The 16587-nt window shown below is 42.1% G+C and overlaps 1 protein-coding gene across 2 annotated transcripts in view; it reads right to left on the bottom strand.

The window, feature by feature from the left end:
- The window catches only part of PDCD6IP (programmed cell death 6 interacting protein), a 72293-nt gene that overhangs the window by 29668 nt on the left and 26038 nt on the right, over window positions 1-16587 (bottom strand). For both annotated transcript variants that reach the window (XM_062215940.1, XM_062215949.1), the window contains exons 8-12: window positions 16138-16360; window positions 14454-14577; window positions 12870-13047; window positions 1475-1586; window positions 99-268 (exon numbers count right to left, since the gene is read on the bottom strand). In XM_062215940.1, the coding sequence (XP_062071924.1) occupies window positions 99-268; window positions 1475-1586; window positions 12870-13047; window positions 14454-14577; window positions 16138-16360 (807 nt within the window). The remainder of the gene's footprint in view (window positions 1-98; window positions 269-1474; window positions 1587-12869; window positions 13048-14453; window positions 14578-16137; window positions 16361-16587) is intronic.

Raw genomic sequence — 16587 nt, 5'->3', positions numbered from 1 at the left:
TCTGCCTTTCAGATACATAAATTAAACATTAGTAAATAAAACTGGCAGTTCACCATATAGAATGCCGATGACCACCCACGTCAAGATGCACCTCTCACCTCGCTGCCCTGCATGGTCTTCGCTGGGTTAGCAGAAGGGATGGCAGCGTTCAGCTCGGGCTCCGGCTTACACAGAAGCGCAATGGTGTCACGATGAGACTGGTAGCGTTCTTTCACTTGTCCATCAGCTTGCACAGCTTTATCTAAAACTGTTCTGAAGTTGCTTCCCTCTGGAGGAGAAAGATATCCCCAGAGCACAGCAGTGATTCTACTGATTATTATATTATATTACATATTATATTAATTAAAGTTCTAATGATTATAAACTGGTTGTACCTCTAGTTCTGGTCCCTAACTTTACTTTTCTTGCCTTTTTATAGGCCTCAATTCACTAGATAATAAAACTTCAGCTCCTGTCAGTCTTTGTAATTTTGTTTCTGGAAAAATGACAAAATCATTTATAAAACCTAAAACACAGCCATACCTTAAAATACATTTGGCAGTTACACTGCCAAATACAAGCAAACTGATGTTACTCTAATTTTTCCCTCTAACTCATGAATGCAGAAAGCAAACATTCACTCCAAAAAAAAAGTATTCCACTCTGAAAGGTTCAACGTGACTTAAAAGAACAGCAGCTATCTCAATAGCATGTATTCCTTTCACAGAGATAAATAAACCAAGTCTCTAGCCACCACGAAGACACTACCTTAACCAGCACAAAATCTTTATAAAGCATGAATGTGGCTTCAAAGTAACTGTTTAAGCTAATTTTCAGAATTCACTGAGTAAAAAGAAATTATAGAATCACACAGATAATATGATCCCATTTGTTTTTAAGACATTCACAGGTTTGGAATAGTAACTCACAGCTAAAAGATCATTGTAGGGGGCCAGCATTGTGGCATAGAGAGTAAAGCCGCTGCCTGCAATGCCAGCATCCTATATGGGCATCGGTTCAGGTCCAGGCTGTTACACTCCCAATCTAGCTCCCTACTAATGGCCTGGGAAAAGCAGTGGATGATGGCCCAAGTGTCTGGGTCCCTCTCACCCATGTGGGAGACCTGGATAAAGCTCAAAGCTCCTGGCTCCTGGCTTCGGACTGGCCCAACCCTGGCCATTGCTGCCACTGGGGAGTGAGCCAGAAGATGGAAGATTTTTTCTCTCTCTCTCTGCCTCTTTCAAAATAAATAAATAAATTTTAATAAATAAAAAGATCAATTTAATTTGCACTTTACACCTTAAGAACATTTCTTAAAATAAGCAAGGGTTACTTTTGTTACTTTTACGCTTACACTAAACTGAGGAAAAATCTAAGATTTCGTTATAGAACAGTTTCAGTAAAAACAAATTTATAGGTGGGTTAATTTAATCAAGTAAAAGTAACGATTTGGATTGGAAATCTGCTGGAATGAAGTCATTGACAACACACTTACCTGCTCTCAAAGGCTTATAGAGGTCATTGGATGGCGTCCTTTGCCAGCGTTCCTTGAATTTTGCTCTTAAATCATTGTCTGTTGCTTCTTCTTCATCCAATAGTCTTAATGACTTAAAAGGGAGGTAAGACAACAGTTATCATTTCTGACATAAAAATTTAAAACATTTAAAAAATGATCATACCAAATATAGGTCAAAATGTAGTGAAATGGAAATAACCCTGCACTATTCAGAAAATATCAACTGGTTCATTATTTGCTATCGAAATCTGAGTTATAATACAAAACAAAAACTTTTCAAAAATTTAATGTTGAATTAGCCATTGCCCTTCTCAAGAAAATAAAAATAAGAGATTGCTTACATCTAAATACTGATTATTTTAAATTTTAATATTAAGGGGCCAGTGTTGTGGCACAGGGAATAAAGTCTCTGCCTGTAACACCAGCATCCCATATGGGCACGGGTTCAAGTCCTGGCTACTCCACTTCCAATCCAGCTCCCAGATAATGTGCCTGGGAAAACAGCAGAGGATGGTACAAGTGCTTGGGCCCCTGCACCCAAGTGAGAGACCCAGAAGAAGCTCCTGGCTCCTGGCTTTAGGACCAGTCCAGCTCCAGCCGTAGTGGCCATTCGGGAAATGACCCAGTGGATGGAAGATTTATCTCTGTACCTGTAACTCGCCTTTCAAATAAATAATCAGAAAATTTTTAATTAAAAAAAGTTTTAAGATTAAATAAATGCAAGGCATAAAAAAAATTTCAGCCACAGAAGCCATCAACGAAACTAATTAACCACAGAACACTAAAAATTTAGACTTCACTGCAGTACAACAAACTTAAAATTAGGTTCAACACACTAAAAATGCATTCTAGTGCACAGCTGAAGAAGCTACAGTGCGGAGAACACTAAAGCTGTCAAACACCAGAAAGTATTTTAATGCGTCACACGCAGTCTCTGTCACGTTTAGCAACCCTCTAAAACTGGTCAAATCATCCCCAACCACTGAACCACACAATAACAGGCCACAAGATGGAACTGACCCGCCATAGTTTGCCTGCTATACAGTAAGTCACTGGCTTAGAATATGAATCTGATGCCTGAGGTGGGGGGGGGGGGGGGAGGGACACGGGACGGACAAGAAACCAACATGGGGCCCATCACCGTGGGAGAATAGACCACAGGCAATTTCCCCCTTCAACCAGGACATCCCAAATCAGTAGATTAATTTTGAAAAAGAAAAACTGCGCCACAGAAAGAAACTCACTTGCCTGGCTTTGGCTATAAACAAAAAGCAGTTATCACCTGAGATTCCTAATCTAAAGTCTGAACTTGGGACTATAATCACACTCTGTGTCACACCGTTCTAAAATGGACTTCCGTTAAAATTAACCATCAACAACAACAGAAAGAAGAAAGAAGAGGAGTGGGAGAGATTGGAGGATGGGAGGAGACGGAAGGAGGAAGTGGGAGGGAGTGAGAGGGAGACGGCAGGCATGCAACATCTTTCTGCGGTTTTTCAGATTTCTTTCTTTTTTTTTTTCTTAGAGACAGTGACAAAGACAGATCTTCCATCTACTGGATCACACTCCAAATGCTCACAATGCCCAGGTCCAAGCCAGGCTGAAGCCTGGAGCTTGGAATTCCAGGCAGGTCTAACACAAGAGTCACAGAGACTCAACTACTGGAGCCATCATTCACTGCCTCCTCAGTGAATCAGGCACATTAGCAGGCAACTGGATCAGAAACAGATTAGCCAGGATTCAAACCAGGCACTCTGACAGGGGATGCAGCCCTCCCAAGTAGCAGCTTAAGCCACTGTGCCACAACACCTGTCCCTACCAAAAGCAAACAAACTCTTCCTGGAAGAAGTCACTATAAACACAAACCTCAATTAATTCCCACAAATAAAGTTCCAGGAAATGTGAATTCACAATCAAAAATCACTGAACTCTAAATACAATCTGGTATTCTGTTGTAGATGTTGGAATAGAAGGACATAGGCTAGGACACAGATTAAAATGTAGAATTTGAGTAATAAAAAAAATGCACCATGACTACTAAAATTTTAACTTTAGGGGATACTGAGTGAATGGACTATTAAAAGCTCCAATATATAACTGAGGAGATGAGTGAACTAGAACACAGGCCAGGAGAAATTACTCGCAATGAAGCACAGAACATTAGAAATGAGAGGTTAGGAGACATGGAAAATCAAGTAGAAAGATTCAACATATATATAATCAGAGATCCAGAAAGAGATCATGAGGATAAAGGAAAAGCAATATTCAAGGAAGTAAAAACAATTTTCCAAGACAGACAGAAGATATAATCCCCAAATTCAGTGTGCCCAATGAAGTATCATGCAACTTAAATGAAACCCATACTCAGAGACATAGGGGCCAGCATGGTGTCATAGCGAGTTAAGCCACAACCTCCAACGCCAACACCCCACACGGGTGCTGGTCCAAGTCCCAGCTGCTCCATTTCTGATCCAGCTTCATGCTAATGTCCCTGGGAGAGTAGCAGAAGATGGCCCAAGTCCTTGGGTCCCTGCACCAAAATATGAGACCCAGAAGAAATTCTGACTCCTGGTTTCTGCCTGGCCCCACCCTGGTTGTTGTGGCCAATTGGGGATTGGATGGAAGATATCTATTTATCTCTTACTCTGTCTCTCTCTGTCTCCCTCTCAGTCTGTGGCTCTTTCAAATAAATAAATCTTGAGATAGAGAGAGAGAAAAAGACAGAGTGAGTGAGAGAGAAAGAGGAGTAAGAGTGTCCAATCGATATGCAGCATTCAAAGGGTGAGGGTTGGTGCCTGCACTGTGGCGTAGTGGGTAAAGCCACTGCCTGTGGTATAGGCATCCCATGTGGGTGCCAGTTCAAGTTCCAGCTGCTCCACTTCCAATCCAGCTTTCTGCTGTGGCCTGGGAAAGCAGTGGAGGATGGCCCAAGTGCTCGGACCCCGCACCGCGTGGAAGAGCCAGAAGAAGCTCTTGGCTCCTGGCTTCGGATAGGCGCAGCTTTGGCCGTTGTGGCCACTTGGGGAGTGAACTAGCAGATGGAAGACCTCTCTCTCTCTCTCTCTCTCTCTCTCTGCCTCTGCCTCTCTGTAACTCTTTCAAATAAATAAATAAATCTAAAAAAAAAGAGGAGGGATGAGGGTTGGGGAGGGGCGGTCAGAAAACAACTCAATAAAACCAGGAAAAAGTGTTTTAGAGGGAAAGGAAATAAAAAAATAGATTTAAAAAAACTACAGAAACCAAGAAAGTGAGAGATAGAAAACACAAAATATAATGGAACATAATTCCAAATATATAATCACAGTTAACATAAATGGATTTAACCACGAGACAAAGATCATAAAACTATATTAAAAAGAAAAATCTTGCTATATGCTAATTACAACTCAGCTACAGGATGAGTATCCCTAATATGAAATCCAAAATGCTTCAAAATCCAAAATATTCTGAGCACTGACATGACACCACAAGTGGAAAATTCCATATCTAACCTTTTGTGACAGGTCACAGAACAGACTCACTAACAAGCTTACAGAAAATTACTTGTAGCTATAGGTATTGGGGTGTGTGTGTGTGCGTGTGTGTGTAACAATAATGAATTTCAATGCTTAGACTTGGTGCCATTTTCAATGTCTCATTATGTATGTGCAAATATTCCCAAATCTCAAAAAATCAAAAATCCAAAATTACTCTGTGCCCAAGCATTTACCCAATAAGGAATACTCAATCAGTATAAGTCCATGAACTGAAAATTAAACAAGGATACCACAAAGATAACTAGACTAATATGCCTTATGAATATTAAATGTAAAATCTCAATAAAACACTAAAAAGCCAAACCCAACACTACATTAAAAGGACTATATACCATAATTTAGTTTCAACTAAGTCCCAAAGTAACAAGTTGATGGATTAAGGGTGGCGGATTGATCCAATTACGGAATCTAAAGGCGGCACCTTTGGGGAAGTGATTATATTAGGTTAGGACCTCCACTGTTAAACCAGGATGGCTTTTTAAGGAGAGACCACACAGATACAGATGAGCAGACTTCCTGTCTTTCTTCTTCCTGCCTCCCCATCTGGCCATCCCACTGCCCTCCTCCAATCCCACCTGAACCAACGGAGCTGCCTGATTCAGACTGGGAACCTCCAACAGTATAAACCCAAATAAGCTTCTTCCTAAGTAATTTCTCTCAGGTTATTTTAGCTAAAGTAATGAAATCAGAATAAAGGCAGGGGGAGGGTAGATACGATCTGATCATCTTAAGAGACATGGGAAAATAATGGACAAAATCTAACACTCTCAAAAAAAAAAAAGTTCAACAAACCAGGAACATAAGGAAATTTTCTAACAGAGGCCATCTATGGAAAGCCTACAATTAACAATATACTTAATAGCGAAACACTGAGGATTTCCCCCTGAAACAGGCTAAGGAAATCTATTCTCAACAACTGTATTGGCCAGGGCAATTAGGCAAGAAAATGAAATGAAATATGAAAAGAAGTAAAACTATCTCTACTTGCAGAAGACATGACCTTACTCACAGAAAATCCTAGATTCCAAAAAATAACCATTGGAAGTAGTGAGTGAACTGAATAAAGCTGCAGAAGACAAAATTCACACACAAAAAATAAACTGTATTTCTATACTCTGGCAATGAGCAAGCTCAAAAAGGAAATTAAGATAATTCCACTTATTGTCGCATCAGAAAGAATAAAATACTTATGAATAAATTTAAACAAAGAGGTAGGTGTAAGACTTGTACACTTAAAACTAAAATCACTGTCAAAAGAAATTAAAGACCAAAAACTGGAAAAACATCCCATGATCATGGATTAAAGACTCAACACAGTAAGATGAGCAATACTCACAAATTGACCTAAAGACTAAATGCAGGCCGGCGCCGTGGCTTAACAGGCTAATCCTCTGCCTTGCGGCGCTGGCACACCAGGTTCTAGTCCCGGTCGGGGCACTGATTCTGTCCCGGTTGCCCCTCTTCCAGGCCAGCTCTCTGCTATGGCCCGGGAAGGCAGTGGAGGATGTCCCAAGTCCTTGGGCCCTGCACCCCATGGGAGACCAGGAGAAGCACCTGGCTCCTGGCTTTGGCTCAGCGAGATGCGCTGGCCGCAGTGGCCACTGGAGGGTGAACCAATGGCACAAACGAAGACCTTTCTCTCTGTCTCTCTCTCACTATCCACTCTGCCTATCAAAAAAAAAAAAAAAGATTTAAAGACTAAATGAAATATTTACCAAATGCTTCACTGCTTTTTTTTTTTTTTTTTTTGGCAAATGGACAAGCTGATCCTAAAATTCATATAGCATTTCAAGAGATCTCAAGTTAGGTGGACCCCTAACCTCAAACATACACAAGATTTAATTAAAAAGAGATCAAACATCTATCAGCATGAGAGTTAAAGCTTGGGTTGGTGCTGTGCGCAGGTTAAAGCCACGGCCTGCAGCGCCAGCATCCCATATTGGTGCTGGCTGGAGTCCTGGCTGCTCCACTTCTGATCCAGCTTCCTGCTTATGAGCCTGGAAAGGCAGTGGAAGAAGGCCCAAGTGCTTGGACCCCTGCGCCCACATGGAGGCCCAGAAGTTATTCTCCTGGCTTTGGCCTGGCCCAGCTCCAGCTGTGGCGGCCATCTGGGGAATGGATCAGCAAATGGAAGATCTGTCTCTGATTCTCTACTTCTCTGTAACTCTGCCTTTCAAATAAATAAATAAATCTTTAAAAAAGAGTTAAAGATATGAAGAACACATAAATGGGGGCTGGCGCTATGGCACAGTGGGTTAACGACCTGGCCTGAAGCACTAGTACCCCATATGGGTGCCAGTTCTAGTCCTGGCTACTCCTCTTCCAATCCAGCTCTCTACTATGGCCTGGGAAAGCAGTAGGGGATGGCCCAAGTCCTTGGGCCCCTGCACCCGCAAGGGAGACCCAGAAGAAGCTCCTGGCTCCTGGCTTTGGATCGGCTCAGCTCCAGTCATTGCAGCCATCTGGGGAGTGAACCAGCGGATGGAAGACCTCTCTCTCTGTCTTTGCCCCTCTCTGAAACTCCTTCAAATAAATAAAATAAAAATAAATCTTTAAAAAAAAAGAACACATAAATTAAAAAATCTTTACGAGTCTGGCCCGAGATGATCTCCCCGAAAGCACGTTAAGTGATGTGAGGAACTGACCCAGAAGCACCACCAAAGCTTGAGCACTAAACTACAGATCAGCAATTTAAATGTGTTTGCTTTAGTTTTTCTACATCTACACAGACAATGTGAACTCATATGGAGATAAAGAATGAAAAAGGAATAACTAAAGAAAGAGAACTCATGAACAGAAATCTGAGATTTAAAAGGCCCAACAGGTACCAAAGTATGATGAAGTTATTATCAAAAGAAGAAAACACTGGCATACACTTCTGCTATAGTCTGGCTGTGGACTGCTCCCCCACAGTCTGTCTGCTGGAGGCTTGGTCCCCAAGCAGCATTAAGCAGTGGTAGAACCCTTAAGAAGTAGGGCTCAGTGGAAGGGAATTAGGCAGAGGGTGGGGGGAAATCGCCCTGGGATCAGATTCACATCGATCTCAAACTGAGTTAGTTCTCAAAGGTGAGTTAGTTGGTGGCCGGCACTGTGGCGCAGTGGGTTAAAACCCTGGCCTGAAGTGCCAGCATCCCATATGGGTGCCAGTTCTAGTCCTGGCTGCTCCTCTTCCCATCCAGCTCTCTGCTATGGCCTGGGAAAACAGTAGAAGATGGCCCAAGTCCTTGGGCCCCTGCACCCACATGGGAGACCTGGAAGAAGCTCCTGGCTCCTGGCTTCAATCTGCCCAGCTCCAGCTGTTGCAGCCATTTGGGGAGTGAACCAGCTGATGGAAGACCTTCTGTCTCTCCCTCTGTCTGTAACTCTACCTCTCAAATAAATAAATAAATTTTTTTTAATTTTTATTTTATTTATTTTTTTTTATTTTTTTTTTTTGACAGGCAGAGTGGACAGTGAGAGAGAGAGACAGAGAGGAAGGTCTTCCTTTGTGCCATTGGTTCACCCTCCAATGGCCGCCACGGCTGGCGCGCTGCAGCCGGCGCACCACACTGATCCACTGGCAGGAGCCAGGTGCTTATCCTGGTCTCCCATGGGGTGCAAGGCCCAAGCACTTGGACCATCCTCCACTGCACTCCCTGGCCACAGCAGAGAGCTGGCCTGGAAGAGGGGCAACCGGGACAAAATCAGTGCCCCGACCGGGACTAGAACCCGGTGTGCCGGCGCCGCAAGGCAGAGGATTAGCCTGTTGAGCCGCGGCGCCGGCCAAATAAATAAATAAAATTTTTTAAAAAAAGGTGAGTTAGTCTCTGGCTCCCTATCTCACCATGTGACGCATTTCATCTACCACGAGGCACATACTCGGCGGAGCAGAACACACGCTGGCACCATCATGCTCATGAATCCCAAGAACTCCTGAACTAAACACTCGCTCAGCTCTTCTTAAAGCAAAGGATTAACTGAGAAAAGTAAATTCCAAACTCTTCCTTTGTCAGTTTCTCTGAGTTCTTGAGGCAGGAGACAAAAAGGGCTAACAAAGGAAGCTGCAAGCTTAAAAAATCTTCTAAGCAGGCTACAGGGGCCAGCACTGTGGCATAGCGGGTAAGGCTATGTGGTGCCGGCATCCCATGTGGGTGCACACCACTTCCAATCTACCTCTCTAGACAGCCCAAGTGCTTGGGAGACCAGGAAGAAGCTCCTGGCTCCTGGCTTCTGATGGGCCCAGCTCTGGCTGTTGTGGTCATTTGGGGAGTGAATCAGCAGATAGATCGATCGATTGATCGATCAATCTCTCTCTCTCTCTGCCTCTAACTCTGCCATTCAAATAAATAAATAAATCTTTAAAAAATAAAAAAGCAGAAGTATATAGATATGATAAAAGCCAGATGACCTACACACCAGATCATTTCAAAACCACACTAAGGGCCGGCGCCGTGGCTTAACAGGCTAATCCTCCGCCTTGCGGCACCGGCACACCGGGTTCTAGTCCCGGTCAGGGCACCGAATTCTATCCCGGTTGCCCCTCTTCCAGGCCAGCTCTCTGCTATGGCCCCAGAAGGTAGTGGAGGATGGCCCAAGTCCTTGGGCCCTGTACCCGCATGGAAGACCAGGAGAAGCACCTGGCTCCTGGCTTTGGATCAGCACAATGCGCCGGCCGCACCTGGCTCCTGGCTTTGGATCAGCACAATGCGCCGGCCGCACCTGGCTCCTGGCTTTGGATCAGCACAATGCGCCAGCCGCAGCAGCCATTGGAGGGTGAACCAACGGCAAAAAGGAAGACCTTTCTCTCTCTCTCACTATCCACTCTGCCTGTCCAAAAAAAAAAAAACAAACAAACCAACCACACTAAGGGTCCTCGCTGAAGACCAACTCCTATAAAATCACAGCCCCATTATCTTTGAGGCCTAAGTCTCTGATCTGCTAGACCACTCCCACCCTCTCACGGAATAATAAACTTCTGCTGTTGCATTTGTTGTTTGAGCCTTCTCGAATTCATTGTTTCAGACTCTAAAGAACCTGGTCCAAACCTTCCTACTTTCTACTCCCACAATACTAGTAAAACTTCAAATTTCAGCAAATCAAATTTCTAAAAGCTACCAGAAAGATGGAACACTCAAAATAAGTACCACTTTACAACTTACTTCACAATCTACTTAAAATGAGATTCCAAGTCCAACTGATGGAGTAACAGTAATCCTAACTCATGGGACAATTAGAAACATCAAAAAAGAGAAATAGAAGAACCTCATATTTAGACAACACACGATATACACTAACATCAGTTTTTCCTCAATTATAAGATGAGCATTTTTCTCATTAAAATTTCTAAACACAATGTTTCTCAAAATTTATGTATTTCATTATCAATTTTTTTTTTGACAGGCAGAGTTAGACAGTGAGAGAGAGACACAGAGAAAGGTCTTCCTTCCACTGGTTCACCCCCCAAATGGCCGCTACGGCCGGCGCGCTGCACCAGTCCGAAGCCAGGAGCCAGGTGCTTCCTCCTGGTCTTCCATGGGGTGCAGGGCCCAAGGACTTGGGCCATCCTCCACTGCACTCCCGGGCCACAGCAGAGAGCTGGACTGGAAGAGGAGCAACCAGGACAGAATCCGGCACCCCGACCGTGACTATAACCTGGAGTGCCAGCGCCGCAGGCTGAAGATTAGCCTATTGAGCCATGGCACCGGCCCATTATCAATGTTCTTATGAAAAATTTGTTACGGGCTGGCACTATGGCACAGCAGCTAATGCTTCCCCCTGCAGTGCCAGCATCCCATATGGGTGCCAGTTCAAGACGTGGCTGCTGCACTGTCTATCCAGGTCCCTGCTAATGTGCCTGGGAAGCAGCAGAAGATGGCTCAAGTGTTTCGGTTCCTGCACCCACATGGGGGAGATCCCGAAGAAGCTCTGGGCTCCTGGTTTCGATCTGGCCCAGCCCTGGCTGTTGCGGCCATTTGGAGAGTAACCTGACAGTTGGAAGATTCTCTGTCTCTCCCTCTCTTTCTGTAACTCTGCCTTTCAAATAAATTGTAAAAAATAAATCTTTACCAAAAAAAACTTGTTATAAAACAAAACATACATCTTCCAAAGAATGGCATCTATTTTAATAGCAAGGAAATATGGTGGTACTTAATAAAATTATCTTATGGGCTAAATATTACTACCCTCAGGGGCCAGTGCTGTGGCACAGCAGTTAAGGCCACCACAGGTGACGCCAGCATCCCATATGGGTACCAGTTCAAGTCCTGACAGCTCCACTTCTGCTCCAGCTCCCTGCTAATGGCCTAGGAAAGCCAAGGTGTTCGGGTCCCTGATTCCCATGTGGAAGACCCAGATGAAGCTCCTGGCTTTGGCCCGGCCCAGCCCTGTGCTCTGTAGCCACCTGAGAATTGTGCCACAGGATGGACAATCTCTGTCTGTGTGCCTCTCCCTCTCTGTAACTCTTTCAAATAAATGAATACTTTTTTAAAAAATACTACTATCCTCACTTTTTTTGAGAAATGAAGAAGCAAAATACTTTCTCCTCAGGGTCACAGCTAGGTATACACCTGGGAATTAAATCCAAACATAAGTAACTCCACATTCTAAGACCTTAGTCACTGAATTAAGTGTAAACTATGAAGCATTAGCTGATTTATTATTATAACTTCTATTTACTAAATATTCACAGACTGTTTTCCACCTGACTTGCTACACCAGCACGTCTTCTCCCTCACTATCATTCCTCGTGCTGCCATCACTGGTGTGTGGTCCTGACAGCATTCCACTTTCGTCTTTTTATGTCTGTCTACGATTTCTAACGTCCTTTCCACCGCAACTCCACATCACAAGCTTGCTTAACACACAAGTCAACATTTTAAAGGACTATAAGGCATTCTCATAACTCAACCCTATGATTTTTGAGTAGTGTTCCTCAAAAGAAATAATCATGCAAATCACCTGGGAGTATTGTCAAAATGCAAATTCTGATTCAGTGGGTCTAGGGTGGAGTTCGAGGCTGCATCTCCAACAAACTCAGCACAGCAAAGCGTTAGTAACACCAATTTAAATCTGTTTGCTTTAGCTTTTCTATGTCTACACAGATCAGGATGGTAAATGTTGACTGTATAATTACCACCTTCCCAAACCAACACAATAGTAACAGTTACTATAACGTATGCAGCATATTCTATGTTCCTAGTGCCAGGCGCCTTGCTATTGTAGCTCAATTCATCCTTTAAATAACTCTGGGAGGTAAATAAGACCCACAGTGTCACAAGTATTTATGTACTCTGCCCTTGCTCCCAAGTACTTAGCAATGACTTATAACCTGTCTGAACGTGTAAGTAAAGAAAAATATGTATCAATCAGAGGAAAGAGGTGAAGGATGACATTAGCAAACGATTGACTTTAGCCAAAAAGCTTTTTAAAATGTTTCATTTCTGTTGATAAAATGCTATCTTCACTGGAAGACTTAGAAAACATGTGATGGCCTAACTTCCTTGTCTGTTCCCATGTTCACCAAGAAACCTCATTTGCCTACCTACAAAAGAAATCACTGATTATGAAGACTAAACAGTCCGTGTAACAGTAATTTCTCACAGCACGTTAGTATTACACAATGGTCAAATGAGTTTCACTAGTACTCACTTATTTATCACCCTAAAGATAAGAATGAACCCACTGTCACTCAACTAGAATTCTTCTTGAGGTTGAAGAACAAGCTCCAGGCCACAGTAAGTTTGCCAAGGTGATAAATACTAGCCTGTGAAACCCAGCCGGAGGAGGCTTCCAGTCCTAATTCCTGCTGGACACCAAGGGACCACAGTTTCTAACTGAAAAGTAAATTTCATAGAACATACCTCATCTAGGATTTCTCTATTTCTTTGTAGTAGTTCAGGTAGTTCTTTGATCAACTTATCAACAGTCTGGATGCCTCCCTGTTCAATCACAGATGTGGACTTAGTCAATATAGACTGAGGTACTGTATCTCCAGATACATCTTCAATTGCTGCTGGAAGATTAAGTGAAGCTAATACCCTGAAAAAGATGAGATGCTATATGTCGTCAAGAAGTCTAAAGCAACCTGAAATCAAATCAATAGCAAAGGAGTTAATAACACCCATCAACTGAAAAATAATGATAAATTAAGTGACTGATAGAATTAAAATAAATTTGATAAGGAATTTAAGTTATTTAAGCTCACAGATCAGAATTAAGAGCCAAAAAGAAAAACTATGACAGCACTAAAATATACCAAGTATCTTCAGTTTATAGCTAAACTTCTTACAGTCTAAGTAATTACAAGTCAAAAATTCTACCTTTAAAAAGTCTTCTATCATGCTTTTGATATTGATGTGAACATTAAATTTCTCAGATTGGAGTGAAATGTCAAAATAATTAGGAGGAAAAACTCATACACCCTCCACAAAAGATGTAGGAATAGCTAATCAACACATGAAAGGTTGTTCCACATTAGTAATTAGGAGAATGCAAATTAAACCATGATAAGATTCCGCTGTACACACACACACACACACAAATGCTAAAATTAAAAATACTGACAGTATTAAGTGCTGGTGAGGATGCATAGCAACTACATTTCTCAAACAGTACAGGCAAAAACATAAAATTGAACAATCACTTTGGGAAACAAAGAGAATGATAACATGTCTACACAACATCTGTACGTAAATGTACATAGCAACAGAAATGTATTCAATGGTGAAAGAGTGAACAAACTGCAGTGATGTCATGAAACAGAATACTGCTCAGCAATGAAAAGGATCAAAATAATGCACACAACATGGATGAACCTCTAAAGAAAAACGTCTTATTTCTACTCCTCATTTCCTTCAAATACCTCTTTAATAAAACAAACCAGCACAGCGGGCATGTGGCAATGGGGAAGATGCCTCGTGGAACACCAGCGTCTCTCATCAGAATGCCTGGCTTGAGTCCCACCTCCCACTTCTCATTCCAACCTCCTATTAAGGCACACCCTGGAGGCAGGCAGCTAATGACTCAATTAGTTGGGTCCCTGCCACCCACACTGGAGACTTGGATGGAGTTCCTGGCTCCTGGCCTCAGTCTGGCCCAGCCCCAGCAGCTGCAGGCATGTGGGGAAAGAACCAGTAGATGCAACCTTTCTCTTTCTCTCTAATAAAAATAAATGAAAATAAATTTAAAATTTTTATGTAAGTAAATAAACTAGTAATCAAACATCCTCACCTTATTTCTGTAATTGAATTTCTGTAATGTATTTGCTAGGGCTTTTAAACACAATTTCCCCAAGAAGTGTGTGCATATCTACATTTACTGTTTCTATCTCCTTGACATGACACTCCAACCTGAGAAAACTGAAATGTTCATGAAGTACCTGATGAACAACCAAACAAAGATTTAGAACTTCAGAGACAAATTCATGAAGGTTAGGCTCTACATACCCATTTGCCAAAGTCGTGGCTTCTCTCATCTGAGCGATTGATCTGTTAACCAAATCAGCCTTCCTCTGGTTGTAGGCAGCCAGCGACTGTTGAACTGACACGGGAACCATCTTCTCAAAGAGATCTGAAGTTGGGAATGGACACTTCAGTAAAGGTTTAGGACAGAAATTCAAACTGTAAGACTAACTTCATATTTCTTCCCAATACATCTACAGATATTTAAAGGTCCACACGGGCACTGCTATTGGAAAGCACAAAGACAGAGGGACTTCTCAGACCACTAGATGCCTGGCGGCCACACTGAAAGCCTTTTCCTTGTATAAAATGTTTCTCCTTGAGTGTAAGGGACCTTCAGTGACATTATCCACTTGCTGATTAAAAGGAGTAGGCCACAGTGCAAATTTTCAATTTCTGGCTCCAACATTTCCTAATTTGTGACCTTGGAAAATTCCTTAAATCTCTTCAAATGGGAGTGATAATAATACCCACCTCATAGACCTACTCTGCGAAGCAAACCAGATACTTACTTCTTTGTTTGAAAAGCACTATTTGAAAAGTGCTTTAAAGAGTCATGCTGTTCCAGTAAGCTGGAATATTATCCTTGGGATCTCAGCTACAAGCTACCATAACCTGCACAGATCTATGATATCCAAGAATATTTTAACAATTACTTTATGATACAAATATGACTCCAGATACTTATGTGTTTTAAGAAATATTTATGCACATTTGTTTCTAATGACAACATCTTAAATAACGTAACAGGGACCAACACTGTGGCACAGATTAAGCTGCCACTTAATGCTGACATCCCATTCCGGCTGCTCTGCTTCCAATCCAGCTTCCTGCTAATGTATCTGGAAAGGCAGCAGACAATGGCTCAAGTACTTGGGAGACCAGGATGGAGTTCCTGGGTCCTGGCTTCAGCCTGACCTATCCCTGGCTCTGAGGCCACTCAGAGAATGAGCCAGCAGATGGAAGATATGTGTGTGTGTGTGTGTCTCACTCGTGCTCTACCTTAAAAAATCAGTAAATCTGTAAATAACCTAATAAATGTTAAAACGGCAAGTACTTGTTTAAAGTCTTGATCAGGGGCTAATGTTATAACATAGCAGGTAAAGCTATCATCTTGTGACGCCAGCATCCCATATGGGCACCAGTTTGAGACACAGCTGTTCCACTTTCCAATCTTGCTCCCTGCTAATGGCCAAGGGAAAGTAGCAGAAGATGGCCCAAGTGCTTGGGCCCTTGACACTTCCCAGCCCCAGCCAAGGTAGCCATCCGAGGAGTGAACCAGAAGATGGAGAATCAATCTCTCTCTCTAATCCTTTCAAATAAATAAATCTTTTAAAAAAAGTCTTGTTCATAATTTCAAGTTCTCTCTCTTGTATGCTTTTCATACATTTGTTTACCTTTTATTTTTAAATTCTTCTGAAAATACAACACTTAATTTTTTAATTTAATTTTTTAAAAATTTTATTTAGCTATACAAGTTTAACATATTTCATATAAACTGATTTAGGAACACAGACAACACAATTTTTTATTCTCATTCATTTTGAGTAACAAGAATGAAAATTATACTCAAAGCATAGGACAGCAACTGTTGTTTTTAGCTAGAAAATACCATTGAAACTGGAGAAAAGACGAGTGAGATTAAATTGTACTTCAACAATTGACGTACCAGTAAATTTCTGGCTGATAGGTACATTGACAGGGGTAGATTTCACAAGCGTAGCTTTGCCAATGGGATCTAGATCTTTAAGGTCTGGAACTCGATCGTGATAAATGAAGTCATTGTCCTTCTTTGCTGCAGTGAGGGCACGGCTGATTTTGTCAGAAAAATCCTTTACACTGACGTATTCATCATAGCGAGATGCCACTGTCTTAATCAACTCTGCTGCATGCTAAAAATGGGGGGAAAAAACATGGTCTTTCTTGCTTCATCACACAAGGGTTTGAAAAAGAAAAATCTTTAATTTGAGGACTTTACAGGATTATGGCTGATGGGATAATCTGGAAATTCTTCCATCACAATATACACAAAAACTGGAAGAAAATACACAGTAATCTCTCTTTAAACCCAGCGGTGAGTTCCCAAGGTAGTAAAGAAATCCATCAGCCAATCAGTGAA

The sequence above is a fragment of the Lepus europaeus genome, chromosome 2, assembly GCF_033115175.1.
Source record: "Lepus europaeus isolate LE1 chromosome 2, mLepTim1.pri, whole genome shotgun sequence".
In the NCBI taxonomy this organism is placed as follows: domain Eukaryota; kingdom Metazoa; phylum Chordata; class Mammalia; order Lagomorpha; family Leporidae; genus Lepus; species Lepus europaeus.
The sequence above is the reverse complement of the archived record's forward strand: the minus strand, read 5'-3'. Positions and strand labels throughout refer to the sequence as shown.